The 27,538-nt window shown below is 32.3% G+C and overlaps 2 protein-coding genes across 2 annotated transcripts; both read left to right on the top strand.

Moving 5' to 3' along the window:
• Positions 1-1,052: 1,052 nt before the first annotated feature.
• Positions 1,053-15,570, top strand: LOC6642784 (neural cell adhesion molecule 2). The gene is made up of 7 exons (XM_002064680.4): positions 1,053-1,924; positions 7,993-8,238; positions 8,390-8,506; positions 9,749-9,880; positions 9,983-10,144; positions 14,443-14,931; positions 15,001-15,570. The coding sequence occupies exons 1-7, from the start codon at positions 1,867-1,869 to the stop codon at positions 15,192-15,194; spliced, it is 1,398 nt and encodes a 465-aa protein (XP_002064716.2). The 5' UTR covers positions 1,053-1,866; the 3' UTR covers positions 15,195-15,570.
• Positions 12,095-13,972, top strand: LOC124460251. Its single transcript, XM_047010761.1, has 2 exons — positions 12,095-12,236; positions 12,290-13,972. Exons 1-2 carry the CDS (start codon positions 12,212-12,214, stop codon positions 13,834-13,836), a joined length of 1,572 nt encoding a protein of 523 aa, XP_046866717.1. The 5' UTR covers positions 12,095-12,211; the 3' UTR covers positions 13,837-13,972.
• Positions 15,571-27,538: the final 11,968 nt, after the last annotated feature.

Genomic DNA, 27,538 nt, shown 5'->3' with positions numbered 1-27,538 from the left:
CAAAAATAATTTAAACTTAGTCCGAACTTTAACTTTCAAGAATTATCCAAAGCCAAGTTGATTGAATCTTAGTTTTACGTTAGACGAATTCTTGAATACTCAAATTACTTTAACCAATTTGTTAATTGTTTTTTTTAATGTTCCAAGTTCTTTTCCGAGAATTTTTAAAAGTTTTCCGCTCTTAAACCAAATAAAATGGTATATCGAAATTTTTTCTTACGCAATATTCAAAGTTTCGCTTTCAAGTTTTGTATCCTAATATTTGTAATCAGTGGTTTTCAACCTATCAAATTTCATGAAAATCTAATGCAAAATAGTCAAGTTTTTTACTAGTAGAAGCAAAAGGATAATTGTACGCTAGAGGCGCCAGTGTTCCTGTAAGAATGAATTCGATTTTATTGGGCCTATAAGGCATGTGAATAAAAAACAAACCTTATATAAATTTGTTAAAAAAAATGTTATTATGGTTTTAGACAAACTAGCCTTAATTTATCAATATGATGTAGGACTTTTAAAGATTTTCAAACCTCTCCTATCTAAGTCAATGACGGAATTTATATCAAAATTTATTTAAGCTTTTCTACAATAACCAGCATTTCAAGTAAAGTTTATGGAATAAATTTATTCCGACGCATCGCTAAAACTTTGTATTTATCCTAGAATTATAGCAAAGAAAATCTCTTTAATCACAGGACGATACACACATGCCATAAACTCAGTTGCCATAAATAAATTATGAGATAAATGACTATGAAGTTGCTATAAACTGTTCTACCAATGAAAGCTGCATCTTTCTCCTAGTTTAAGCTTCAATGAGAAGCTTTTTAGTCCATTTACCCCTGGCAGGACATTTGCAACATTTCGAATATAAAGAATCAAGGGCAGGAGTGTTTGTTGCCTAGCAACATTCATTATAGGGGACACGGAAACTGTGTCAACATTGCGTCCAACCGAAGTTGTAAGTTTCCCTTTTCAGCCGCATGGACGAAAATAAAGGATTGCACAGGATAGCCAGAGACTTCAGTATATTTTCTGATTTCACTGTGATTCTAACGTGAAGCGGCTGAAAACGTATTTTATTCGCATTCCCTAACGATGAGTGCGTAATCTTCGTACGCTTTCGTAGGCATCCGGAGAGCAGCGGTTGCGTATCCTGTCGTCGGTAGATGCCGCTATGCACTTTCAGTCGAACTTCGGCGCCCGTTTGCAATGGATCTCTCGAATCGCGAGATGAATCCTCTATCTTTGATGTAAACACAAATGAAAGCGGGAATTTAACGCGATTTTTTGCGTGTGAAGGACGACAATACACAACAACATAAGCAGCAGCAAGGACAATAGCAGAACAAAAGTTTGTGTGTGTGCCAAAAAGATATGTTGCCGGAAATGTTATCCTTGCCGTATCATACCACGCAACTCGCAGTACTAGCCAAAGACCGACTATAAAGAAAAGGCGAAAAACGGCAAAATACGAAAGAAAGAAGCAAAACAAGCGCAAAACGGAACAAAATGATGATTTTGGCATTGCCCATGACGATGATGTCATCCTCATGCTTTTGTCGTCCTAGCCAAAGTGAAAGTGTTGTTGTTGCTACTGCCGCTTTTCCGGCCATGTCAGCTCTTGGTGGCACATGAGCAATCATTGCGGTCTCAGACATGTGACTGTGCCGTTTAATAATCAAGTGCAAAAAAAAAGATATTAAAAAATAAACAAGAATCGAGTGATAAACAACAAAACAAACTCTCACACAATCGGACAAGTTAAATTAACCATTAAGGATTACGTCGTCCAGCGTAAAAGAGCCAACAGCTTAGCGAAACAACAATTAAAAACGGCAAAATAAGGACTCGGAATAAAGCTGAGAAATGGATATTTTAATGCCATTCTGTCCTATCACCCTCCTGCTACTCCTCTCCCATAATGGTAGGAAAATTGTAAATGTGCCATTTGGCTTAGTTTGCTTTTTCTTTATTTTTACAGCAAGAACAATTGTTGTATTCTTTTTAATTGATTTTGCTTGTCTCCAATTTTAGTCTACCATCTATATATATATATCTAATGGATGTCACCTAATAACGATTTTAAATAACATTTACCTTATACAAAATTTATGCGCACTTGTTTTGTCTTTGAAAAGAGAAATCTAAATTAGTTAGTCGAGTTTTGTTCGGAAAAATGTCAACTAAAAATGCAACCAAAAACACCAATTATTTAGTCAGCATCTTAAACGACTTAATTAACTACAAAGCACACAAAAGTGAAAAGGTTTTAACTAGTTTTCTTCTAGACCAAAGACGGACTGGTGTCATGTCATGTTTACCTTTGATAATTTTTGCGTTGCTTCCATTGAGGATAGATTGCAAATAAAAACAAATAAGTACAAATCAATAACATAAAAATTTTACTGGTTTAACAGTTTAGTGATTACTTTAAGATTCTACTTTAAATAAATCAAACTTTTGACAAGCGAATTTATAACATTTACATATTTTTTAAGAGCAGGCTAATAAATGTAATAAGAAATTTCGGGCTTAATTTAATACCTTTTAAAATTAAAAAATTATATTATTATGTCGTATAAATTTATCCTACTAAATTAAATTAACTTTGTAAGACTCTTCAGATAATTGTTACAAATAAATATTTTCTACAAAATACTTTTCAGCAATATTCTGTCCCTTTTCAAAAAACATTCCTTTAGCTTAAAAAAGACACGTTAGGCTATTTTTTTCTAAACCAAACTGAACTGAAACTAAAATAATTACTCTATATCCTGCTAAAATACAATAACAATTCTTTGTAAGAAAGCGGCAGGTTTTTATTTATTATTTTTGAAATAGATTTTCGTATTATGAACTATGAGATTCGAAATGCCTTCAAAAAAACAAGTAGTGTTTCGTGTCAGTGTAATTATTTTAATTTCAAGATACTAGTTTAATATTATATTGACAGTTTTTAATTATACTCACCAGAAATATAAGAATTCATAGATGATATTATCTATTAATTACAAAAACTTCGCCTGCATTTTATAATAATTCCAAGTTTAGTTTTGGCAGAATAAAAATTATTCAAATAAATCAATACATTTCTCATATTGATATCGAAAATCATAGTAATTATCGAAAAAATCAAATGGGTCCAATCACCATAGCTTAGAATACTAACCTTATTGATTACCTTGCTCAGTTATATTATTACATTGCCTAAAATGCAGATTTGTTACATTTCTTCCGCCATTTGTGCTCCTTTCCAATCGGCGATTTTAAAAAACCATTTCTAAGCCTCACTCCTCCGGATTCTATATTCCCATGGCAAACATCAAAAGCCAAATATTAGCCCTTACATATCGTATATATGCATAAGTAACATGTGCTCCGTCATACATCAAATTAAATTTAATAATATTTCATGAGTTGACTGTGGCAAATTGAAGTAAATCCAATAAAAATTCAAATTTATCTACTTTTTTCTCCTCCTTTTCATTTTTTTTGGTACCTTTATACATGCTTTGCAGGTTTTGTGCCCTTTTAAATAGAGCGAATACCTTTTCTATGTGATTGTTGGTAACTTTGTGCATTGCATATCAATCAAATTGAAGTCACAGGGAAATATATACATAAATGTAAGGCATGCAAAAAAGAGAGAGAAAACAAAAACCTAACAATGGCAACTCAATTTGTTTTATTTTCACATTTGCCACACAGATCCTGCATATGAATCGTCTGGTTTTTATGCCTGCAAATAAAAAGAAAATGGTTTTTCATGGTAGAGCAGACAATTTTTAAAACAATTTTCACATTCACAAATACATCTAAAGAAAATTTTATATATATACTAAAATATTACTTTAACATGGTTAATGTTTAGCATTTAATTTATCTTTTATGTATGATATGTATGTAAGTGGGTATCTCCTTGGGCAATTTGTAGTGTTTTCCTGGAAAAAGAAATTCACATTCCTTGTTATTTGTTCATGTATGTCTAATGGGTAGTCTTTATTATTCTTAAGAAACGTTTCATCTTTAAGCTGGCATGTGACTAATTTTTAGCACAGAGTTAGGCTTCCAGCACACATCATTTAGCCAGGCCCACTTTCCATTACCATGACATCATTTGCAACATTTTCACATGACGTCCAAAAATTTCATAAGTAATGAAATATTTTTGTGAAATAAATGTGTGCTCTCTGTACTTGCAGGCTAAAATTTTCTTAGCGTTGTCGATATAAATGACATAATAAATCACAGAAAATACAATTAACAATATCGGTTAGAGAATATCAAAATAAATTATACTACGGCTTACAATAACTATTTCTAAATAAATATAAGCTTTTGGGAATTCGATAAATTCGAAAATTTAAATGCACTTTTTCAGTATTATACATATTGCAATGTATGGTAAATGCCTAAATTCCTTTCATGAGTTCTTCTTCCTTAGTATTAACTCCATTTGGAGTCCTTAGAAAAATTTGCCTATTTCATCCTGTTATTTTTTTCTAATTGATCAAATTGGTTGTGAAGCTAAAAAAAATTTTTGTGAAAATACAGAACAAATATTATATGCATTTCATATTTTATATTACTAGGTACTACAAAGTAAACATAATTTATTTTTTCCAGTATAGGATAGATTTAGAATCAGAAGGATATCAGCAGGATATCAGTTTTAAATATATACAGAAAAGGTATAACTAGTTTATACACAAGGTGGAATATAATTCATTTACATTTTAACGCCTTTTTTCGCCGATGTTTATGACTCATTTAATTATGATGTCAATTAGGGGCACAAATGGTGAAGAATTTTTTTTATTAAGTCTTAACATGAAACAACTTAGCTTCAGCTATGCAAAATTGCAGGTTTTCGCTATTTAATTTTTTAACTTTGAAAATCTCTTTCTGCTTCTTAACATCATGACAACAATAGCTTTTACTTTAAAATATTGCCCATTATTTACTTTTTTTTTCAAGACCATGAATCGTGCAATATGTTAAGACATCTAACCCCAAAGAACCCTTCCAAGTGCGATCATACCCGCGGGGAAAATAAATATAATTTTTTGTTTAATGACATTCTTTCCTAACTTAAATAGGAGAAAATATTGTAATAATGTAGAATATTGAAAATATTTATCTCTATGCAGCCACCACCTCCTTTTCTTTGCCAAGTGTTTCTCCTCAAACTCAAATTACTTGAATCTAAGCAGGGCCAGGCCTTATTTGTATACTCCATGAACGGATCTAGATAATATATTTTTGAGGGTTGTCGATCAGAAAAGTAAGATTATTTGCTTAGCAAATTTTGTAATTTTAGAGTGGGTCAGATTGAGGAAATATCCATATAGCTCCTGAGTCTAAGAACCAATCCTATGAATCAACAGCATTGCTGTTTTTAAATAGAGCATAGTCCAGATACAATGGAATTATGCCCAGAAGACATCAAGTATACTAGATTGGGAAGCTGAATATATAAGATTTATTTCGTTTGCACAAACCATTTTCCCCTACCCCACAGTCTCATCATCATTTTATACTTTTTATAGGATCAATTTATTGTTTATACTATTTATAGACGTACATATAAATATGCATATATATATATATATATATATGTACATATAATTAATTTTAAATTGTCAACGCTATCAATTTATCTGCTAATTGTGCTGGAAAGGACAAATTGCAAAAAGAAAACAACTGTAATGAAAAAAATATAAAATATTTTAATATTTTTAAACATTAACATTTTAACAATTAAGAGAGTATAATTCCAACTGAAAAGATTTAAGCCTCATTCAAACTGAATACACATGAAATCTCATATGATTCAATAAACAGTTCTGCAAATTCATTAAACAAAAAAATCTATCACAATTTATTATTTCGATATGGGAATATTTACCTACATTTGTCTTTGCATAAAAATACATTATAATAACAAAAAAGGAATTGAAAAATGCTTTAAAAATTATTTTTTTTTCAATTACTATTCATTTTGAAAATGAGGTCAAACCAAAACTGAAACAAAACAAAGAAAAAGCTTACAAAAACACACACACACACACGATATTTGCAACATGTTTTTATTTTCTATGAAAAAGATTAAATTACACATAAATTCGTTTCTCGTTTATAGATAAAATCCTCTTTGAAACACACTTAGATATTTTGCCCATATTCAATTACCAATAATTATTTTGGTCAGCTGGTGGTAGAGGTACAAAAGGAAAGAAAAAAACATTAAAAAACTTTTCTTATCCCTTTCCAAATAGTTTCGGGTATTTATTTTCAATTTTGTCCGCACAAAAGCTCTCAAATTGTTTGACTGAAATTTTAGCCAGGCGCCAATCGAGTCGCGCTCGGAATGGGGTAGGGGCTGGGGGTGGAAGTTTTTGAGGGGTTTTTCTGAAAGGGTGTGCCTTTTTAGCGGAAAAAGCGTCGCGTGTTGGGAATTGAGGGAAATGCATGCCCCGTGGGGGTCACAAAATGAAAACGATAAACCTAGAGGTCTCTTAAATTTTTTTTGGGCTTTAATCAAATGGAAGAATGTGAAAAATTTAAATCTTCCCCAACTTGAAGCCTGTTTAATTTGATTTTTTAAATATTTGCTTTGTCAAAGGTGCACCGAAATGTATGCTAAGAAAATAATTTTAATAGAATGCAAGTTGCCATGGCTAACTCACCCTTAGCCAGTTCCTCTTTGTTGTTGTTCATTAAACATAAATGCAAGTTACAGCAAAGGCATCTCTATTAAAAATGCATAAAGCAAACAAAAACACGAACAACCCAGAAAGTGAGAGAGAGGGAGAGAGAAAGAGTAAGTGAGATAAAAGTAGTAAGAAAAATTTGGAAAAAAATTCATTTCATTCGCTGTCTTTCACGTTGAATTTAATTAAATTTAAAACAAAAAATATAACAAAAAAGAGTGCGTCTTTTTCATAAAAGTTTATTAGTTTTTGGAGCATTCAATGTGGCCATTAGGTTTTCCCCGAAATTTTGTCAAACAAATAAACATCATTAGAAGGCAAGATTAAAATAGCAAATTACAATAGGAGCCAAATCTAAAATATATTAATTAACATAAAGTTAAAGTCAAACTTTGCATTTTAGCCGCCTCGAGGTCAGTCTTCAAAAAGAAGATTATTTCATAGGCAACAGTGAGCAGGTTGTCTCTGTATAGCTAGAATTAAATTTTTGGTCTTGAAACATTTTTGTTTTTCATAAGATTATTTTTTCAAAAATACACCAAACCTAAACAGTACATTAGGTTTTTTGATCGATGCTTTAGTTGATATCGACTTGGCTTCTTATGCCGATCAAAAATATATATACATACATAGAGTGTAGGCTGGATATTTGGTCCAAGGTGAGAAATAATCAAGTTATTCAGACTTCTTGTAACATTTCAAAAATCAAATCAATAATTTGAATTACTACATAAATTACTTATCTTCCTAAAGACTTATTAGTAAACGGATCTATTCGACTCATTAAAAACAAAGTCTCTTGTTTTAAATGCTAGAATAAGTAAACCTAAAATTATTTTATTTAATATATGTAATAATTTATTTACCACAGTTTTTGATTTATTTTTTTTGTTTGTTAATAAAAGTTATATAAAAACATTTAAATATTTATCTGATTTTTAAATTATTGCTAGTCGGTAAAACAATAAGAACAGATCTGCTACTGACGATTAAGAAAAATTCCGTAAGGAAAGAAATTCTATATTTTTTATTGTCCAAATTAAACTCGCTTTAAATTTAAGGAAAATAAATTCCAATAAAAGCGAACATTATCTGCTTAACAAACGTTAATGCTTATTATTTTAAAGTAACCTATATTGCTCCATTACTTTCTGTTTTCAACTGTGGATGTGGTTATTTATAGCATTTTATCGACTAGCCATGGCACTTAACACTCCTTTTGGCCATTCCATTGAAGAGTGATAAATTTAATTCGCATTCTTTCTGTTTTTTCTTACAGCAGCTGCAACTGCAGCAATCCTTGGTCTTGGTCAACTTGAGAGCGGCAACTCTTTTACGCCATTACCGCTGGCATCGCCTCCCCTTACCCTGACACCATCAACGCCATCAATAACGCATTTTGTAAATGACTCCTTCATCATTTTCTGCAAAACAGTACAAAAGGATATCGACACCAAGTGGCGTGATCCCAACGGCCAGCCCCGAGAGAACACCAAGGGGCGAGTGCACATTGAAAAGAAGACGGGTAAGTGAAAGGGCCAAGAGACACAGAGAAGCAGCAAGAGAGATATTTATGGATAATGCCAGTTGATGTAGCCGCAGGAGGCTATGCAAAAGTATCCAGTCACATTGCGTCATAATGCCACTTGGAATATTCCATTTCCACTTTTTTTAAGGTTTGCTTGCCCTCGTCTTTGAGCATATTTCATTGGACGACAAGGGCAACTGGACCTGCGAAGTGAACGCGAATGCGGAGCGCGATGCTAAGAAATCCTTTGAGCTGCTTGTAAATCGTAAGTTGACTTCTCCATAAAAGTAATAAGTATGAACGGCAACAAAAAAAAAAAAAAAGGAAGAACTTCAAATAGTTGCACTGTTTGTACATGAAGCCAATTGCATAGACCACTTTTTCTTATGGCAAAGGCCGACTCATGAATAAGATAAGCTCGTCCTACAAAGCCAGTAAAACAGTTTTTCAAAGGAACAAAGAAAGTCCTTTATACCTCTACAAACACAAAGAACGTAGCTACAGAGTGTTCCAAATGGATAGGTCCACCTTAATTTTTAATGATGGGTTTAATGTACATTTTAGGAAATATTTTTTAGTTTTAAGACATTTTATTTTTGGATTTAATGCAAAACTCTTACTAATTCCTTGAACTTAATAGAGAATTAGTATTCATCTTTATTAAGACTCTTTGCTTGGCTGTATTGTTATTATTCTTTTTTTTTATGTTATATCAGTTTTATTCAATAATTTCTTATCCAGTTTTAAATTTGTGACTTTTTATATTTATATTTTATAATTTTTTTTAAGGTCTGATAACAAATAAAAATACAATACAGGCATTTTAATTTAGTTTTCTCATGCGAGTATTTAACGTATTTTAAGTTTTTATTGTTGATCCTAAAAATTTAAATTTTGTAAGAGGCCCCCTCTTTGATAGAGCCTAATAATTTAAATTATAAAAAAGAATGCTTCATGGATAGTCTTTAATTAGATATTTTTTTATATATGTAGTTTCTTTTTATGCATGATTTTTTAGAAAATTAATTTCTAAACTGTTTAAACAGCATTTTAGCTTTCAGATAGATTTCAGTGTTGTTGCATATCCTACTTCTATATATTTTCCACCTTTTCCATTTACTGTTAAGTGAAAAAAAAAAATTTGGACATAGCTTGCAGTAATTGTACTGGGGCAACAATTCAAATCAAACAGTGTTCTATCAAAATCGAAAAAGGAATGATTTAACATGCGTAATGTAATGAAATATCCCTAGGGTCAAAGCCTCATCATAGTTTTAGCTCTCATTACCATATTGATTGGGGACTTGCTAAGTTTGCAGCGTATATTTTGTGAACTTGGCAAACTGTTGGCGCTCCATCAATGAGACCATGTAAACAGATTGCAGTTATCTAACTATATCGTGACTAACTATTTACAAAAGTTGCTGCCATTGGTACCCTAAAGCAATTTATACAATTTCCTTCTTGTATCCACTACAACTACAACTGCCAATTGGCAAACACACAGAGAAAATCTCATTTGGCAAAACGGAGATGGTGCAATCGGTACGCGAAGGATTCGATGCTATGGTCAATTGCTTTGTCCAGGGAATGCCGGCACCGGAAGTCTCATGGCTGCACAATGGCGAATATATAAACAGTGAGTAGACAAAAGGAAAGAGAGAACATACATACATTTGTATGTACATGTCAGGGGCAAACTTGTTAACTATGTGACTATTCTTGTGACTTGCCGTTTTAGCATCTGTTAACTCATCGTCATCGAAATACAATCAACTGTCGAATGGACTGTATATCAGGAATGTTACTCAAACGGATGCCGGCGAGTATACATGTCGTGCGATGCGTATAACACCAACTTTTTCGGATTCCGATCAAATAACGATATTACTAAGGACACAACGTAAGTGCAATGCGGGTGCAATGTGGTGTTACACACACACACACACACTCCCATATCCAGACACCCATGAGGGCAAATGTCACTTGCCTGGACTTTCAACATAGAAGCAATTCTCCTTTGCCTTTGGGGTAACCCTTTTCTCCCACTTCCTTTCCTTTTGGAATCTGGTCACCCGCATTTTTTTACCCCATTTTTTTGATACGTGCAACATTTTATTTTTATTTTTATTTTTTTTTTTTTGTGATAATATTTAATCTAGAATTTATTCTTTACTGCACTTGTTGGCAATTGCATTTTCGATGCCCCCACTACTCGGATTTCGTTCTGGAAATTGCCAAGACTTTGCAACAAAATCTTTTGCTGATAGCAGCTTAAAGTTATTTAAGCCATTCCTTTCTCTTTTACTCTGGACCATGCTTCGTTGGCTTTAATGAGATTTGGTGCTGCTTGAGCTGCAAGGGAATTTGCTGTTGCTGTTGCCTTAAATCTTTGGGGGATTCCCACCAGATTCCCTTGATATGATACCAATTGTCATGGTCAAGTGGCAGAAATGTTAGGAAATACAAAAAAATATGCAAATTATTGTTGCAAATGCAAATTTTAATTGACTTTGGAATTCGAGTGAAGATAAATCCAAATAGGTTTAAAAGCTATAGATCTTGATAAATCTTTGGTATAATTTCTTACCTTTTGGTCTCCTTTGACTAATGAATGAAATGTTACCATATCAAAAGGACTAACGTATCGTTTAATCAAATACATTCAGTTTCAGTGCCTCCATGCAAATAAGATCCAAAGACATAGTGGATTTCTCTCTCCTTCTTCCTAGGGATGGGGCTAGGAGTGGAGTTAAAATGTATACTCCTTTAGTTCATGCAATTGAGTTGCCGTCAAAATTTTACTAATGACTGCCTGCTATGGTTTGAGTTTCCCAAAGACCAACATAAACCAAACTGGGCAGCTGGGACCCAAAAGTAAACAGCATCGCATGGAAACCCAAACTAATTTGTTGCCCAGCAGCAGCAGTTAAGAGTTGGAAGTGGAGATGGATCAGCAGCGCAGTAGTCCAGATGAAATGCTGTAATATATATATATGTTTGCATTTCCTCAGCAATAAACTCCAATGAGCCACAGCGGCGACGACGACAACGACGAAATGCTAAAATGTACTATTAGTTTACGCTTCAATGGAAGATAGTAAAGAGTCTAGGGAACTGACCGTGTGACAGTGGTTCAAATTAACATTAAAAATAGAACGTGCACTTTTTTACTTTCTGCAATAAAATCTTATTGGTTAAAGATTTCAAAACCGACATCTTTCTTTGGCTAATATGCATATTTGCCAGCCAGCAAACCAAAATAATCAAGTTACAATGCTGGGTTTATTTTTTATTAATGGTTATAAAATTTTGATTAAATTTTTATTGTCCAAGTTACGATTTTGGGTACAAGATATATTTTTGATTGATACTCATAAAATTCTAGACTAAGTAAATGGTATTTATAAAGAAAAAAGTTGGAAGCCACTAAAAAGAATCTGTGCTGTTGATAATTGAATCTCAATGCCACATCATTTATTTCATTTTTCAACCAGTTGGAATGACAAATGCTTACAATTGAGCTAAAGGCAGGCTTACAATTAGACTATGTAAGGAATATACATACCTATGTATGTATGTATTTATGCTGATTCGCAATTAAAAGTGCATAAGCAACGGCCAACCTAGTGAAACACGTTTTTGGCTTTACTTGAATTTTAATTGATTTTGGGTATTGATGTAATGTTTGATCACCGAACATACTACACGATTTTATTTACCATCTCAATGTAGTTATGGGAATTCGCTAAAGGCGAATCGATAAAGTCTATCGATTTTTAATCGATTATTCTCATTGTGCTATTAACTAGAGGTAAATCATGTACATATGTGTCATTTATAGTTCAATCGAATTGATTTATCGAAATCGAAATAAATAAGAGCTTCAATTGCTCTGAACATTTGTGCTGCTGCAGAAAACCTTAAATTTAATCGCCCGTCAATAAAAACCATAAAAAAAAAATACATAATGTTTAAGTTGGACAACTGTCATCGTAAGTTGATTATTTAAAATTGTACAATGATTTCATGGGGTTTCCCATTATAGTGCGAAACCATTATGTCAAGAATGGGTTGTGGTTCACCGAAGACCATATTCCAGTACGAAAGCTATTTCTCACCAACATTCCGGAAGATCTGAAGGAGGACACGTTAGTTGAACATTTCAAAAGATTCGGGAGTGTCATCAGTGTTCAGCTCTTCAACAATGCTGGATTCGTTTTATTTGCATATGCAACCGATGCGACCAAAGCTTTGGAAATCAAAAATCATCATGTGAATGGCCATAAAATCGATGTCATTGTGGCCGATAGTTATCATCAACCGGATTTGTTTGAGGCGTCACAGCCCCCAACTGCCGGCGATCAGTCAGGGGAGGCGTACATTTTAAAGATTCCTGATGATTGCCTATCAATGATTCTAAAATATCTTCGATTGGCGGATCAAGTCCACTTCCAAAGTGTTTGCAAGCGCTTTCAGTCTGTATATCAGTTAACTGCACGATCCATACATAAGTCGGTCGATTCGCTAAAATTTATGGATCTGACACCTTGGGAATGTCGTGAGTTTATTCGAGGTTCCGGACCACACATAACGGATTTAAATTTAACTCACTCAAACTTTACAGAGTGTTTGTTGAAATATTTTGGAAGGAATTGCATCAACTTGAAGTCTTTGCAACTTTCGCATTTCCAATTAACTGCAGAGATGTTTGAAACATTTTCCAGTACCGATAAGTTGGAGAATCTAAAGCTAAGTAATTGTAACCTGGCTGATAAAACGCTGTTAACTTTGAAGAACTTTAAGCTTCTAAAAAAACTTAACCTATCCTGGAATTATTCTCTCAGTGGTCTTCATCTAGAAAAGCTTCCTGCCTCGATTGAAAGCCTGAACCTGATGGGTTGTCATAGTATTCAGTCAGGGCATTTAATTCAGATGTGCAAGTCTTTAACCAATCTAAGGGAACTCGACATTACCTTTATCGATTCCAATCTTGCAGAGGTTTTTAATAATATGGTTAAAAAAGGCTACTGCCCTTTACTAGAAACATTGGGAGTTTCCATTGATGGGCAATATGAAGACATAGCCCAACTACCCAAACTAAAGAGTATTTACATTCACCGCATACCAGAACAATTTAACCTTGACAAACTCTTTGATCAACTGGTACTTTTTAAATCCGAGCAATTGGAAGATTTAAAAATTAGTGTATACTTAACTAAGCAAACACTCATGCCAATCGCAAAGTTAAGTGGATTGAAGACTCTAGCGATTTGGTGTGCGCTTAACATTGATGAAGAAGTCTTCAACGCGTTTACCAACTTAAGAAAACTGGAGCACATCACCCTCGCATTCTGCGATGAAGTTAACGATTCTAACGTTTTGCGTCTGGTACTTGGATGTCCGAAGTTGCAGGAGGTGAACCTTGTGGGTTGTTCACAAATAACTCAAAAGTTATTAGATAATATCATTTTAAAGATTCCAATTCACTACAAAAAAAATGAGCGCAAGTTGCCCATAACAATTTATCTAAGGTCATCTAAGGTCTTCCGTACTCCTACAGCGCAGGATATAGTCAAGATAATATGGGATTAATCTAATAAATTCATATAAATTTAAATTAATAACTAATTGAAATAAAATTTGAAAATGTACTTTTTTGATAACCCTTATTAAAGGCTTATCAAATGTCTAATCGCTAAATTTATAACTGCTCAAAGTACATTATTGTAGTGATTGGTGAAATTGAAAGTGCTGAAGGAGGTATGTTAGGCCTCTCTGCAACTATTAAAATATGGAAGTAAAATGAGAAAATTAAAAATAAAAAAGTATCATATTGAAACCACTGTGCAATGGAATGTTGTAAAGGTTAAATAGATGCAAGCGAACAAAAACTGTAACTGATGTGCCGTGTGCGGTGTCAGTGGGGAATTTAACCAAGGGACAAAGACAAAGGGTACCCAATCTCATTTCCCTTCCTCCCACTATCTAAGCCTCCTTCGTGAAAGTGTGTGTGTATGGATGTGGATGTGGATGTGCTGGTGTGAACAAACAGAAACCAAGTGAAACTGGTCTAAAACCATGCGGGCTTAGAACTCACACAACTCAACTCTTTTACCAATCTTTTCCTCAATGTCTCACTCCCACTCTCTCTTTCTCTCTCTCACTCCCTCTCTCTCTCTCTTTCTGTCTCATTTTCAGACAAGCCCCATTGGTTCTACAACGAAACACTACCCGTGCAGTATGCCTATGTGGGTGGGTCTGTCAATCTTAGTTGCGATGCCATGGGCGAGCCACCGCCATCTTTCACCTGGGCACATAATGGCAAGGGTATTGTCGGCTTCAATCATCGCATCTTTGTTGCCGATTATGGCGCCACACTTCAACTGAATATACGCAATAACACTCAGTTTGGCGACTACAAATGCAAGGTGGCGAATCCTTTGGGCAGCATAGACCGTGTCATCAAATTGCGTCCGGGGGCCAAGCCCCTTGGACCAACACGTTTTCAAATTAAACGCTATCATGCCGATTCCTTCGAGTTGGAATTGCGTACACCGCGTATGATAAACGTGTCGGATGAGATGCAAATCTTTGGTTATCGTGTGGCATATATGAGCGAGAATGAATTCAAGTATAGTGCCGGCAATTGGAGTTATGCCAAGCAAAGAGACTTTTCATTTCATCGCGGTAAGTTGCCTTAACATGTCTAGAAATCTTCTAAGCTGCAACACATTACACTCTTTCTTTTGTATGTAGGTCAACGTTTTATCATTTCCCATCTGAAGGGCAATACGACCTATTTGATGCGAGCCGCCTCCCGCAATTTGGCCGGTCTGAGTGATTGGAGTAATGTGAAAATTTTTGCCACAGCAGCGGCTTCCAGTTGGCTATACACATGCTGGTGTCACTTGGTATTGCCATTTATTGGGTTTATATTGATTTGGCATTAGATTTTGTGATTGATATATATATAGATTGATTCATCTTTGTCTTGGTCGTTATCTAAATCTTGGTCATACCCACATACCCAAGTAGATCTTAGTTCCTGTTGCTGTTGGTCTTTGTGTAGTTTATGTTATCAATATTATTCATTTTCTTTTACATTATATTATATTATGTATCTTCTGTGATAAGAGTTTTTGTGTGCAATTCACTTATAACTTACCCCAAAGAAGAGGATGGATAGACAAGAAGAGAAATGCTTTGATATTTTCTGCCTATTGCCAACATTTTAGATGCCAAGAATTTTGCTGCCTCCTTCTTTATTTCATTCATCGATTTTGTACGTTTTATAAAGCAGAAAAATATGAAAAACAAAAAACAAAAACCGAAATGTTTATAGAGAAATCATAACATATACATATGCATTGTCAAACTCTACCTTATAGTTAATATATATAAAAAAAGAAAAGCCTAATTCTATCATACATAAATGTTGTTCAAGCAAAAACTAAGCCATATAGCAATTCAGAATTTTCCACATAGCATAAAGCAATGAACATGAACCCCAACACAAAAAAAAAAAAAAAACAAACTCACTTTGATGAATTTTACAAAAGTCCAAACTAATATTTACGAAAAAGAGAGAAAACATTTAAGTAAATGAAATGCATATGCGAAAGTAAAATATTGAATAAAATAAAAAAAAAAAAACACGAAAAAAAAGTGAAAGCAAGGGCAAATCAATAATAGAAATGGATTTAACTTAGCTTAATTGAAATGGTAATTTTGAAATGAAAATGTAATGAAAAATGTGTTTAGCTGATAAGCCGTGCGTATGGGTAATATGAAAATAAAGTCAAATGAATGTGTACAAGACAAATAAAAGCGTATCAATTTAATTTGGAATTTTGGAATTGGAAAAGGTAAGTTATACGATATATATGCAAATATTCCTATGAAGCTTTGTAAGCCCATCATTAATAATAAATGGTTAGGAAATTATTTTAAAGGATTACAAACATTGAAATATTTACTCAACTTTACAGAGTCAATACGTTTTCCGTACACATATATATATTAACAAAATGAAAAAGTCATTTAACCAACTTTAAACAATAAAAAGTAAAGTTAAAAGTCATTTAAGTAGGCATTTGAGTTAGTAGCCTCTTATGCCAATTTAAATTTTACATGAAAAAAAACTTATTAAGTATCGCTTAGTATAGATATATTTTGAATATATTTTGTAGAAAAAGAATTTACATTTTTAATATTATCACATTTTTATTTAAGGTAAATAGCTTAAAATATTTAACAATGTTATTATTAAATTTTCTACATGCTAATTCAATGACTTGAAGTCTGTAAAGTCTCTTCAAAGTTGGTAGCACTCTAGAAAGAGCATTCGTTTGTCGGTTTGGAAGCAATTTCAATATGCGAAAGTACCTATGTATATTCAGTTTAAACATATTTTCACATATAGCAACTCCTTTCTTAGTGTTTTCAGAAGCAGATGTTAGGAATTTAATGGTAAGATTTATACATAGACATTAACCGACAAAGATTTGGTTACACAGGCCAACAGGATTTTTGATACTATTTTTGCGAGATTCCCCTGACTAATTCTCGTACGCCGATTCTGAATATGAGCGGTTTTTGCCCATTTTGTAAAATCAGAAGTTCTGGGGTTGGAAATCGGCACCCAAAAGTATACTATAGAAAGTTCAACAATTTTTGTTGTACATTATTAACAGTTTTTTAGTATTAATAAACAATTTGTTAGATGCAAGAGATTCCAATGATTCTTTAAACTTAAAAGAACAATAAATTCTTCGACTCCCTATAGCATACTTTTGGGTTCAAAGCTTACTCATTTTGGAACCGTATCCAAAATGTAAGATATTATACACTATAGCTCTTTGCTACCTCTTTTATATTTTGTAAGTTGCTTTTAAATTATACATTTATTATAATGTTATTAGTATAATAATATGTTTATATTATACAATGAATATGTCATTTCAATAATTGCAACTAATTTTTTTTTTGGAAAATCTGACTGATGGACATAAACCTTGTACAGGGTCGTGATCAGCACCTACACATATTCACTTTAAAACACTTTTTCATAGCCTGAAAAATATAGTCCTGTGTTATTTACCAATATTTGTACAATCTAGGTGAACAACATAAAATAACAATAATATTTAACACTGTAAACTAAACAACTTAAAAACGAGCCAAACATTATTATAAGTACCCTGGTAAATGTTAAATTTTTAATGGGAGCCTATGACAACACTTAACTAAATTACTAGTCTTATCTACTAAGTATAATGGCAACTATATAATCTATTTCGAAAGTATAAATATTTACTTCAAATGTCATTTGAAAGTAAAACGATGTTAATTTTAATCAGTACAACAAATCTTTCACTTCTCTCGCCTCATAAAATCTGAAACATGAGAAACGCGCTGCGTTAAGGCTCATTTCTTATGCCAGCCACGAGGGCCAATTACAAACATTGGGAGTCTGTCTGTGTCCAAAAGGGGGTAAAAAAGAACGTTTGGCAATAAAAACGGGGCCATAATAAACTAGCTCATAAAAGTCAATAAACTGTCAAATGGCAAAACATTTACATCACTTAAGCATAAATCTGTGAAAAAGAAGCCCCAACCTTGTCGTCAGAGTCAATGTCAGTGACTTATATTACGTATACGCCACAGGACACATGAATGGATATTTTGCTTGCCGTTTTCAGTCACCAGTCACCCGGCTACCAGTTCTCAGTTTTCCCAATTCGAGCGTCTCTTAAGCATTGTGCATCCACCCAGAGCCATTTACATAAGCTCAAAGATTCGCTCAGCTATAAATGATCATTAACGCAATCGGGCGTAATAACTTATTGTGCTTTATATATAAATATATATATATATGCTTTTTGTAAAGCCAAAAAAATGTTACGGTTCAATGCGATTCCGGCCGCAAACGTGACAACGAAAAAAAATCAAGGAAATTATGGCGTAAAATAAATAAAATCTGTGCGCTGCTTCTCAACCAATTCATTGGCCAAATATGTGTGGGTGTATATATGTGTTTGTAGGTGCCACGCCCACAAGACAAACAAACACAAACAGACACACACACACACACACACCCACTCGCTGTTGACTGCATGTGTAACCGTAGATTATTAAAACACAATTTATTGGCAATTTCCTGTGCAGGCAACTTCACGGCTTTGACTCCCATCGCGACTCTGACCTTTTTCTCCTTTTTCTGATGCTCTTTCACTAGACCAAAATGACAAGCTTCCAGAGTCCGATGGCCAAGATATTTTAATCCCATCAGCTCTTCGAGTATACGCTTTTAAGGCAATGAAAATGTCTGACACTCAAAGTGTGGCATACTTTCAGGAGCATCAATTATTCTGCATAATATTCGTATTGAAGAATTTTAATACAAGCTTTTGTATGCAAATTCTTATCAATGTTAACATATAAATAGATACATTTTACAAAAAAAATCTTAGCTATTTCCATCAGTTTATATTCATGAACTTAATTCAGTAAATATAAACCTAATTTTAAGAACACCTTAGTGGAATAAAATTTTGTACATATATTAATTAGATAAATCATTTTATAATATTTCTGTAGAAATAAAACACGAATTACCATCAAATATAAATTAAATTGACTTCAGAGGAAATTAAAGAGACTATTATCAAACAAAGAACGCTTTTCTACCCACTTTTCTGCCCACTTTCTATCTACTTTCTGTTAAAGAGCAAAGTATATTGACTAGATATACCGGATATTCGTTTTAAAGATCATAGCTAGATCGTCATTTCTTCATTTATAGAAATATATCTTATCAATTCAATCAGAAATTGAAAACTATTGATTGCCACTGATTTATTTTGGTTACTAAGACCATTATTTGATTGATTCCCTACATTTGACTCGATATCATATCGCTCTAACGTCAACTTAAGGCGTATGTATGTTGTAACACATTCACCTCAAATTGATGTTATATAAAATCTTTATTAACTTTCTTTAAAAACTATATCAATTTTTTTCTGTGAATTTTGATTAGTCAAAGGCTTTGACTCAAAGCCAATTTTTATAATAGGACGAATGATAAAACCTTTTCCTAAGGGTAATGTATTAAAGTAACCATTTGTATTATTTTTTTAATATAAATTGTCTTTGTAATTAAGCAGCGAAATATCGATTGATAAATTTTATTCAAAAATTTCGCTTTCACGCATAAGTAAGCAATAAGCAAAGTATAAAATTAAAGAATAAATTAAGCATTTTTTTTAATAAAACATATTTGAAATTTATTTGTAAGAGTGTGTTTTTAATTTAACAAAAAAAAAAAAACAAAATTCCTGGTGCTTTCACATGTACAGCAAATAAGGTAAATATTTTCTGTAATAATTTAACAACCGAAAGCACAAACGTATTGTTAATTTTGAACCAACTTACGAAACAGGCAAAAAGAAAAATTATATTATTAATAAAAAAAACAAAGAGTGCTTAAGTCAACTTGGAATTGGGATTGCTTGGGAATCCTTTTTCATTGTTAAAACTGTCAGTCAATCAGACGTGCATACCGATATCTTCCATTATTTCTGATTATTTTACTGGCCATTGTGCGTCTTTTGGTTGGCAATTAATGGTTTTTCACTGATAAAATATATACATATACATGCTATATACATAGCAATGGGTAGTCCATTGATTGCTTAAACAGGGGAGAGGTAAGACGAGCAGTGGATAAAATGGAAGAATTGGTAAACATTATTACCTGCCCATCAGGGGCAGACAGTTAGTTTACTTGGCCATTCAGGCAGGCAACCATTCATCCACCCACTCATTCAACCACTTTGACTATCCATTGAATGCCCTACTCTACCCACTACCGTATACCGTAATCGTTTCGGTTTATTTTAATTAAAATTTACAATTAATATTTAATGAGTCGGGCAAGTGACATCAGCAGCACCAGCACTATAGATGCAGCATGATGCTGATGTGCATCAAATTGAATTTTCCATATATTTAAGATATATTTACATACATAGTGGTTATGTGTGTGTGTGTGTGTTTGTATTGTGTGTGGGAGTGAGTTCGAGTCTAGCATGTCGATGTTGATGATAATTTCCAGCAAAAGTAATTTCTGGCAACGGCCACAGATTGAATATATACCGAACAATATGTATATATTTTCTGCTCTTGCTCTGCCTGGTTTCATTCATTTTGGTTAGTTTTTGTCTCTTCATATTGACATTTTTGTTGTTCTTTTAAAATAAATAAATAAATAATGTCTGTCAGTATCTTAATTGATGAAATGGCAAATTGATGTTGATGGCCAGGATACGTATTTCTATATTTATTGCTTGAAAATTGACATTAACATGATACCAAGAAAATAATATGTGAAATTCGCTGACAGTGTCTGTCTAAATAGACTCAACATTTTCAATGCCAAAAACCAAAAGCCAAAATGGCAATTGTCAAAGTGAATGCTGCATTTAACATTGCATTTATTTCTGCATTCATTGTGAATAAAAATCTCGGTTTAAATTGGCAAAATCACTTATCAAGGACATTCTATCTTTTGAGGGCTTTAAAATATTTAATAGACTAATGGGGATATTTGTTGATAGTCATGGGTTTAAGAAATTGCTTTAACAAAACAAGGATACAAAATAGAGCTACAAATTACCACATTGAATTTGAATTTCCATTTGAATGATTTATGATTTATCTTGCTCACTTCATAAATCAAAAATACTTTAAAAAATATATTTCATGGTTATATTCCAAAGTTTTCTTAGTTTTTAATATAAAGATATTAAAATTCGCCTGCCTAGACTTCTCAATACTAAATGCAAATGTTTGAGTCGAAGAGAAATTAATTACGAGATTTTTTATAAATGTTGCTTCAGTTATGAAATTGAGTGTAAGGTTTTTTTTTAAGTGAGACAAATAAATGGCAATGAAAAGCAAACAATTCGAATAAACCTTAATTTCATGATGCTCTAATTTAGCTAATTTTTGCAGTAATTGAAAAATTAGAAATTGGTCAAAATTCTTTTTAAATATTTACAATCTGCCCTTAAATAAAAATTAACATTTTAATAATTTGACAAAAGTTACAAAAAAATATTATTTCGGCAAATCTGTAAATATTTTTTTTGCACTGATTTAAACATTGGAAGGTGATTTTCTCTTATATAATCTTATATAGATAGATCTTATATAGAAAATCTTTTTAAATGTTTTGCAGTCAATAAACAATTTTGTGTATTGTAAAAGTTGTTTTTGTGGTTTTTTGACTGCCCATAGCTTAGGTAAATCGTGGGTACTTTTTCATTATTTCAAATCCCCAAATCCGCCCAGCTTTTGGCTCCCAATAAATATTTGAAAATATTAGCAGACGCAATGAGCACGCAACAACCATTTCGTCCTAGTTATAAAAAATATTAACATAATTTTATTATGTAAATTCGTTCTTTTTTGTACACAAACTTTGCAGGCGAATAAAATGTAATTTAAGTTAAATGTGGAATGGAGTGTGCAATTAACAACTGGAAATGGTTAGAAATAAATACCACTAAATAAGGAAAACATTAGATAATTTTCAGGTTAATAACATTTTCTTTGTTTTTGTTTTTCACAATTTATTTAACCATATCCAAATATTAAAGAGAACAAGGTGTAGAAATAACGACTTGCAATTAAATTAAAAATATTTTTATATAATTTAAAGCTACTGTTAATTCAGTATTAATTGTATTATTTGATATTTTAAATTCAATACAATATAATTGCAAAAAAATATCTAATGATTTTACAGCTCAAGAATAAGCTGGTTCTTGAAGTTACTTCAAATCTGAATAATTAATTTAGCTTTATATAAAATGAAAACTTATGTCATGTTTCTATTGTTCTAGTTCGTGCACCTTACATACATAATCGGCTTTAATTTTAATTAATCGAGTGCTAATATAAGATAATTTCCCAATATTTTAAATTCATAAACTTTATTGTTATAAGCACCTTGAAAGACACGTGTGAGGATTACCTTTATTCATATAGTTGATTAATTTTTAGTTGCTTGAGCAATATACTTTGCTTAAGCTGATTCTATACAAATTGTTTCTCAATTTGTAGATATTTTCCAAAACACTAATGAATAAAATCTAATCCCTTAATGGCATACAAAATGTAAATAAGTCTTATGCAAATTTCATATTTACTGTTTGTTTAAATATAACCATTTAGATATATACATATACAATATATGCATTGAAGGAGTAAAAGCATAATTAAACGGCAAGTCACCAACAAATCATTAAGCTGTCGATTTGGCAAACTTGGCCCATAGGTGTAATAAATACCTAATAACTCATTTATTAACCTCAAAGTAAATAAGGCAATGTAGATAAATTTCAAATTGATTGCGGTCTTTGGTTGGTTTGTTTGTTCCACTAAATCCACTAAGGTTCAGTGATTTTACATAAAGTTTCCCATTGGATTGATATTTAATTTCAAGGATTTCTAAAATATTGAATTAAGTGTTTAAAATAATACTTAGATTGTAAACTAAATCTGTCCCCGGCAAAATATGGCAAAGAAAATCATAATTTGTCGAACATTTAATAAGATGTTTTCTTTTATTTTATTGCCATTAATAAGATTGATTGACAGTAATAATTTATATTATTAATCTTCTTCATCTTCTCATAAGGAAAAATTAAGTCAAGTTATGAAAATATATACTTTCTAGTCGATTATCCGATTAAGGACTTGAGTATTAGCCATTTCAAGGCTATCTATTAGCCATCTCTAGCTATCTAAAGAATTTTGTTTGCTATTTCGCATAAGATTCCAGAATTGCACGCGAAAACTAGTTTAAGAACGCTAAAACTAATTTGGAATTACAACTAAATAAAGCGAAAAAATGAGAAAGCTTCGTAAAAGTTCAATTTTTTAACAAGGAGTGAAAGTAAATCAAAATATTTTTTCGACTTCTTTTTCAAAAAATGAAACGTTTGCAAAAGGTATGAGTTATGGTTACAGTTTTGATTTTGGTCCTCGCCTGTTATGCATACATTAAATTTGATTATGTATATTCTTTTTTTTATAGCAATTTTTTTTTTCATTTTCTAAATATTATTTAAGCACTAAAGTCACATATAAAATATTAAATTGTTTTTATTATAATTAAAATTGAGGTATTTTCTTCCTCTCACAATTTGTTTGTTGAAATAACAAGAGATTCCAATCATTTTAGTTATAAAATATTTTTCTAGGCGAAACTTAACTGAACTATTTGCGGAGGAATTCCGTAAAACAGTAATTAAATTTAATACTAATATGTAGTATCATGTTAGTTGGCAATTTACACAAAATGTGAAAGTACGATGTACGAACACACAAGACACTTTTCGTTGCGATTATGCCCAAATTAATTCCAACTAGAATTGAAACTTAAAAACTTTTTGATGGAATTAAAGTTTTGGTATTTGCATATCGACAATTGTCCTGAGAAATCTTCATCAGTGAGTGCACAAACATCAAAAATTTTTTGCAATTTTTACCCATTTTGTATTGCAATTTCGTGTTGGAGAATATTTTTGGGCAAAACTGGCAATTCGCCATGTTAATCTTGATGGATTTTGGATGTAACAGAAGGCTCACATTCAAAACAAAGAGCGAGAGAAAGAAAGAGAGTTGCATATTTTGTCTAGACTACTGAAAGCCATTTACTGACATATGCAAAATTCAGCCAAATCGGCATTAGCTACCTATTCCGACCAGTCTCAGCCCCCCGCCACCTGATAGTCGCTACAATTTTCCCTTTTTGACTTTGGCATATTTCATTCCACAGTTTTGCTGTGCTAAAAGTGAGTTCTCGCATATAAATCATTTAAATATTCACATTTATTTTCATTTTCAACGCATTTCACCTATGTGTATGTGTGTGTGTGTGTTACTCGCGTTTAAATGGAACAAGAAGGATGAGTTACATATTCATTTTGCTCTACATTTTTGGCACTTAAAAAGTCGTTACAAGGTGTAAAAGTTTTGTGTGCCAAAAACTACAGTAAAACAACGATGACAATGGTTGAATATGGTAAAGTGAACAGAGGTCGACTGTTGAATGGCATATTTCGAGGGGCTAAGTCTCGCCCAGATCAGTGGCGGTGTTATAAAGGGGGATTCCTGATTTAGGATTGTTTACCACAAACGTATGTTTGCCTCGAAAAAAAAACTCTTGAAAACGTATGATTCCCTGTTGAATTTAATGCTAACTAAGACACTGATTAAGATAAATGTATCTACCTATGTATATATACACATATCTGTCACTGAGCCAACTCTGACCTATTTATGCATTGATGCTTAAGCTACTGCTAAAACCCAAAAATTCTTCTACTAAAAAAACAAGGAAAAAAATATCAATTGCAAATTACATTTGATACATATACAAAAAATAGTTTCACATAGTTAGTAAGTTCAATTGAAATTCCGTTGGCATGAATTCATAATTTCATTTATACAGTTGTTTTTAATTGGTAATTATTAAAGCCACGGCCCAAAATGTGTAATTATTTGTTGCTTAAATATCGTAGCACATTATGCGCTTATTTACTGAACCCTTTATGCATTATTTTTGTGCCCTGTTTGGCCTTTGGTTTACACACAAACACACACAAACACACACACACACACACACACAGAAAATGTTCAAACTGCGGCCAACGCATTTTAATTGGGATCTACATCGCATCGAAGCAAAACTATTCGCATTGGTTTTTATTAAGTTTTGTGCAATTTTGTTTGGGGTCAAATTGTGGCTCTGTTCTTCTTCCACATGCGTGAGCACACAAATACACAAACACAAAAAATATACACACAGAATCGACATTTTGCTATTTGCCATTATGCAAATCAACAAAATGTGCTCTTTAAAAGCACTAAATATTACGCATACGCCATGTGTGAGAGTGTGTGTGTGTGTTCGAACTCTGTATAATGCAATGGTTGACTTGGCCGGGTTTTATTCAATAATTTTATTTCGATACAGAGCCTACACAAATGCATTTTGCATTTCAAATATCCAAATATTTTGCAAGTACATGTTTTTGTTTGTGTTTTGTAAATATTGCAAAATTTTAAACAAAACTGATGAAATTAGCGCTGTTAAGAGCACTGGACAAAGGGGTGTGTATGTGTGAGGGGGATGTGTGATGAGAGGGAGTCTGTAGTAAGTGTTCGTTTGTTTTTGCTTTTAGTATCATCACAAATAATGAGGTAAATTAAACAAACAATAAGATAGGACAAATTATATTCAAAAGCCATTTTACTTAAATATGCAGGCATAATTTAAATGTTGACAGTTTTAAATGAGAGAATAAGGTTAGCTGCTAATAAGGTGAACTTAAAACAAATGAAAGTAGCAGATCATACACTCTATTGATCAATCATACATATATACATATGTACTCGATTAAGAGTTTATGATCAAATGAGAAAATTTAGCAAAGATAGCTCAAGCTAAAAAATAAGAAAGATAAAACAACAATTCATATGTTTTTCTTTTTCTTTTTTTTTTTTTAAATGCAATTATTTATAGATGGTTTGTGCCTTAAACTCTCTTTTTCACCATAGTTTATTTATTAAAATGATTATCATCGACGTTATCGTTTTATCTTTTAAATATTGTGTCATTATGAATGTGACATTTAATACCACATACTCCTATATGATTTAGTACCATAAAATGGCGTTTGTGGCAAAAACTTCCAAATTATTTTTATTTTTTATTTATTTGAGTGAAGCCACTTAACTTACAATATCCGACTTGTTAGTCTCGATTTGCGTTTAAAAACTATTTCTTCTAAATATCTTTTTTTCATCTTTCAATACCCCCAAACGCGAGAAATTCTTATTAAAAAATTAATTTATGGTCATTACATTTTCAATAAGTTTACAAAGTTATAAATGTATAACTTTCCCTGTGGTAAACAAAAATGATTTTTTAATTAATTTACAGTTAATTTGTTTTTAATCACGCAAATTATTACAAAGTGCTGCGAATTTCTATAGGACAAAAATGTTCATCATCATTTGTTTGCCACATGTGTGCAAACAAATGAAATCGCATTAAAAATGTAAAGGTAATCATGATGATAATGACACCAACTGCAACCTGCAACCACCTTCCACGCAGTCCCAATGATTACTCCATTACCCCTATCTGTGCAACAGGATCCATTGCAAGGACCAGTAAAACGTAAACAAATTAAGCTATCTGTTTCACCATTTGATTAATTGCAATGAAACGCAATTTCAGCTTGACTCCTGTTTTTTTTTTGTTTTTTTTTTCGCCCTCCATGTCATCCTGTGAACATGAACCATTCACCCACTCTGATTACCGTAACGGATTTCTTTATATTCTGTTCCGGTTTGCTCCTGTTGTTTTTGTGTTCTGCAATATCATAACTGTCAGCATCAGCCAGCAGATGGTTCCTGTTGCTCTTTTTTTCCATGCATTTGACAAGACCAAATTGACATTCCATGTGGAGAACTGTGAGAGGTAAACAGAAAAAAGCACGCAGACAAAAAAAAACCGCTGTTGACCATTGCAACCGTTTTTGGCCATTCGTTGGATTTTTCATGCTGTTCACATTTGAAACGTAATGGCAACAAATAATTAAGATTGCTACAAGCGAAAACTGACAATGAATCTGATTTTTCGGACACAAGCACATAAAAAGAAAAGGATGCATATGAAGTTTATCTACAAATTGATTTAACTGAGTTGGACATAAATATTGCCATTGTTAAATATTTAACTAGTGCGTTTCGTTTGGAAGAATGTTCAATGGAACGGCTTTTGGCCTTTCTCTCCCGCCAGGAATCGTTTTATGAAGATCATTCCTAAAAATTTAAGTATATAAAACTGGAACATATTTTGGAAAGATTACATTAAATCAGAATTCAAATAAAGTCACTTTCTTTATCATTTCAAAAGTAAGTTTTCCAATGTGCAAAGCCAATGAAAAATTTTAAAAAATTTTTACCACAAATTTTTCGGATTATCTGGCTTTTAGTCTGATAATTTCTACCCGATTTCAAAAAATATATATTAATTTAATCGCAAGTGAAATTTGGCTTAATACATAACTTTTAACAACAGGTTAGAAATCGTCAAACGAAGAGTCCGTGGAAAATAGGTGGAAACACAAAAAAATACTTTAAAATGTCCCAAATATTCTCAATAAGGCTTAAAAGAAAGTTTAACTTCCAAATTTGGAACCATTTTATT

Source organism: Drosophila willistoni (assembly GCF_018902025.1).
Source record: "Drosophila willistoni isolate 14030-0811.24 chromosome 2R unlocalized genomic scaffold, UCI_dwil_1.1 Seg167, whole genome shotgun sequence".
Taxonomy (NCBI): Eukaryota; Metazoa; Arthropoda; class Insecta; order Diptera; family Drosophilidae; genus Drosophila; species Drosophila willistoni.
This window is presented reverse-complemented; position numbering and strand designations above follow the sequence as displayed.

Bases quoted from the DNA above. Each gene is read 5' to 3' on its own strand.
- LOC124460251 (XM_047010761.1), top strand. From the start codon at position 12,212: ATGTTTAAGTTGGACAACTGTCATC. The intron at 12,237-12,289 runs GTAAGTTGATTA...TTCCCATTATAG, and splicing joins TAAGTTGGACAACTGTCATC to TGCGAAACCATTATGTCAAG.
- LOC6642784 (XM_002064680.4), top strand. From the start codon at position 1,867: ATGGATATTTTAATGCCATTCTGTCCTATCACCCTCCTGCTACTCCTC. The intron at 8,239-8,389 runs GTAAGTGAAAGG...ACTTTTTTTAAG, and splicing joins GCACATTGAAAAGAAGACGG to GTTTGCTTGCCCTCGTCTTT. The intron at 14,932-15,000 runs GTAAGTTGCCTT...TTTTGTATGTAG, and splicing joins AGACTTTTCATTTCATCGCG to GTCAACGTTTTATCATTTCC.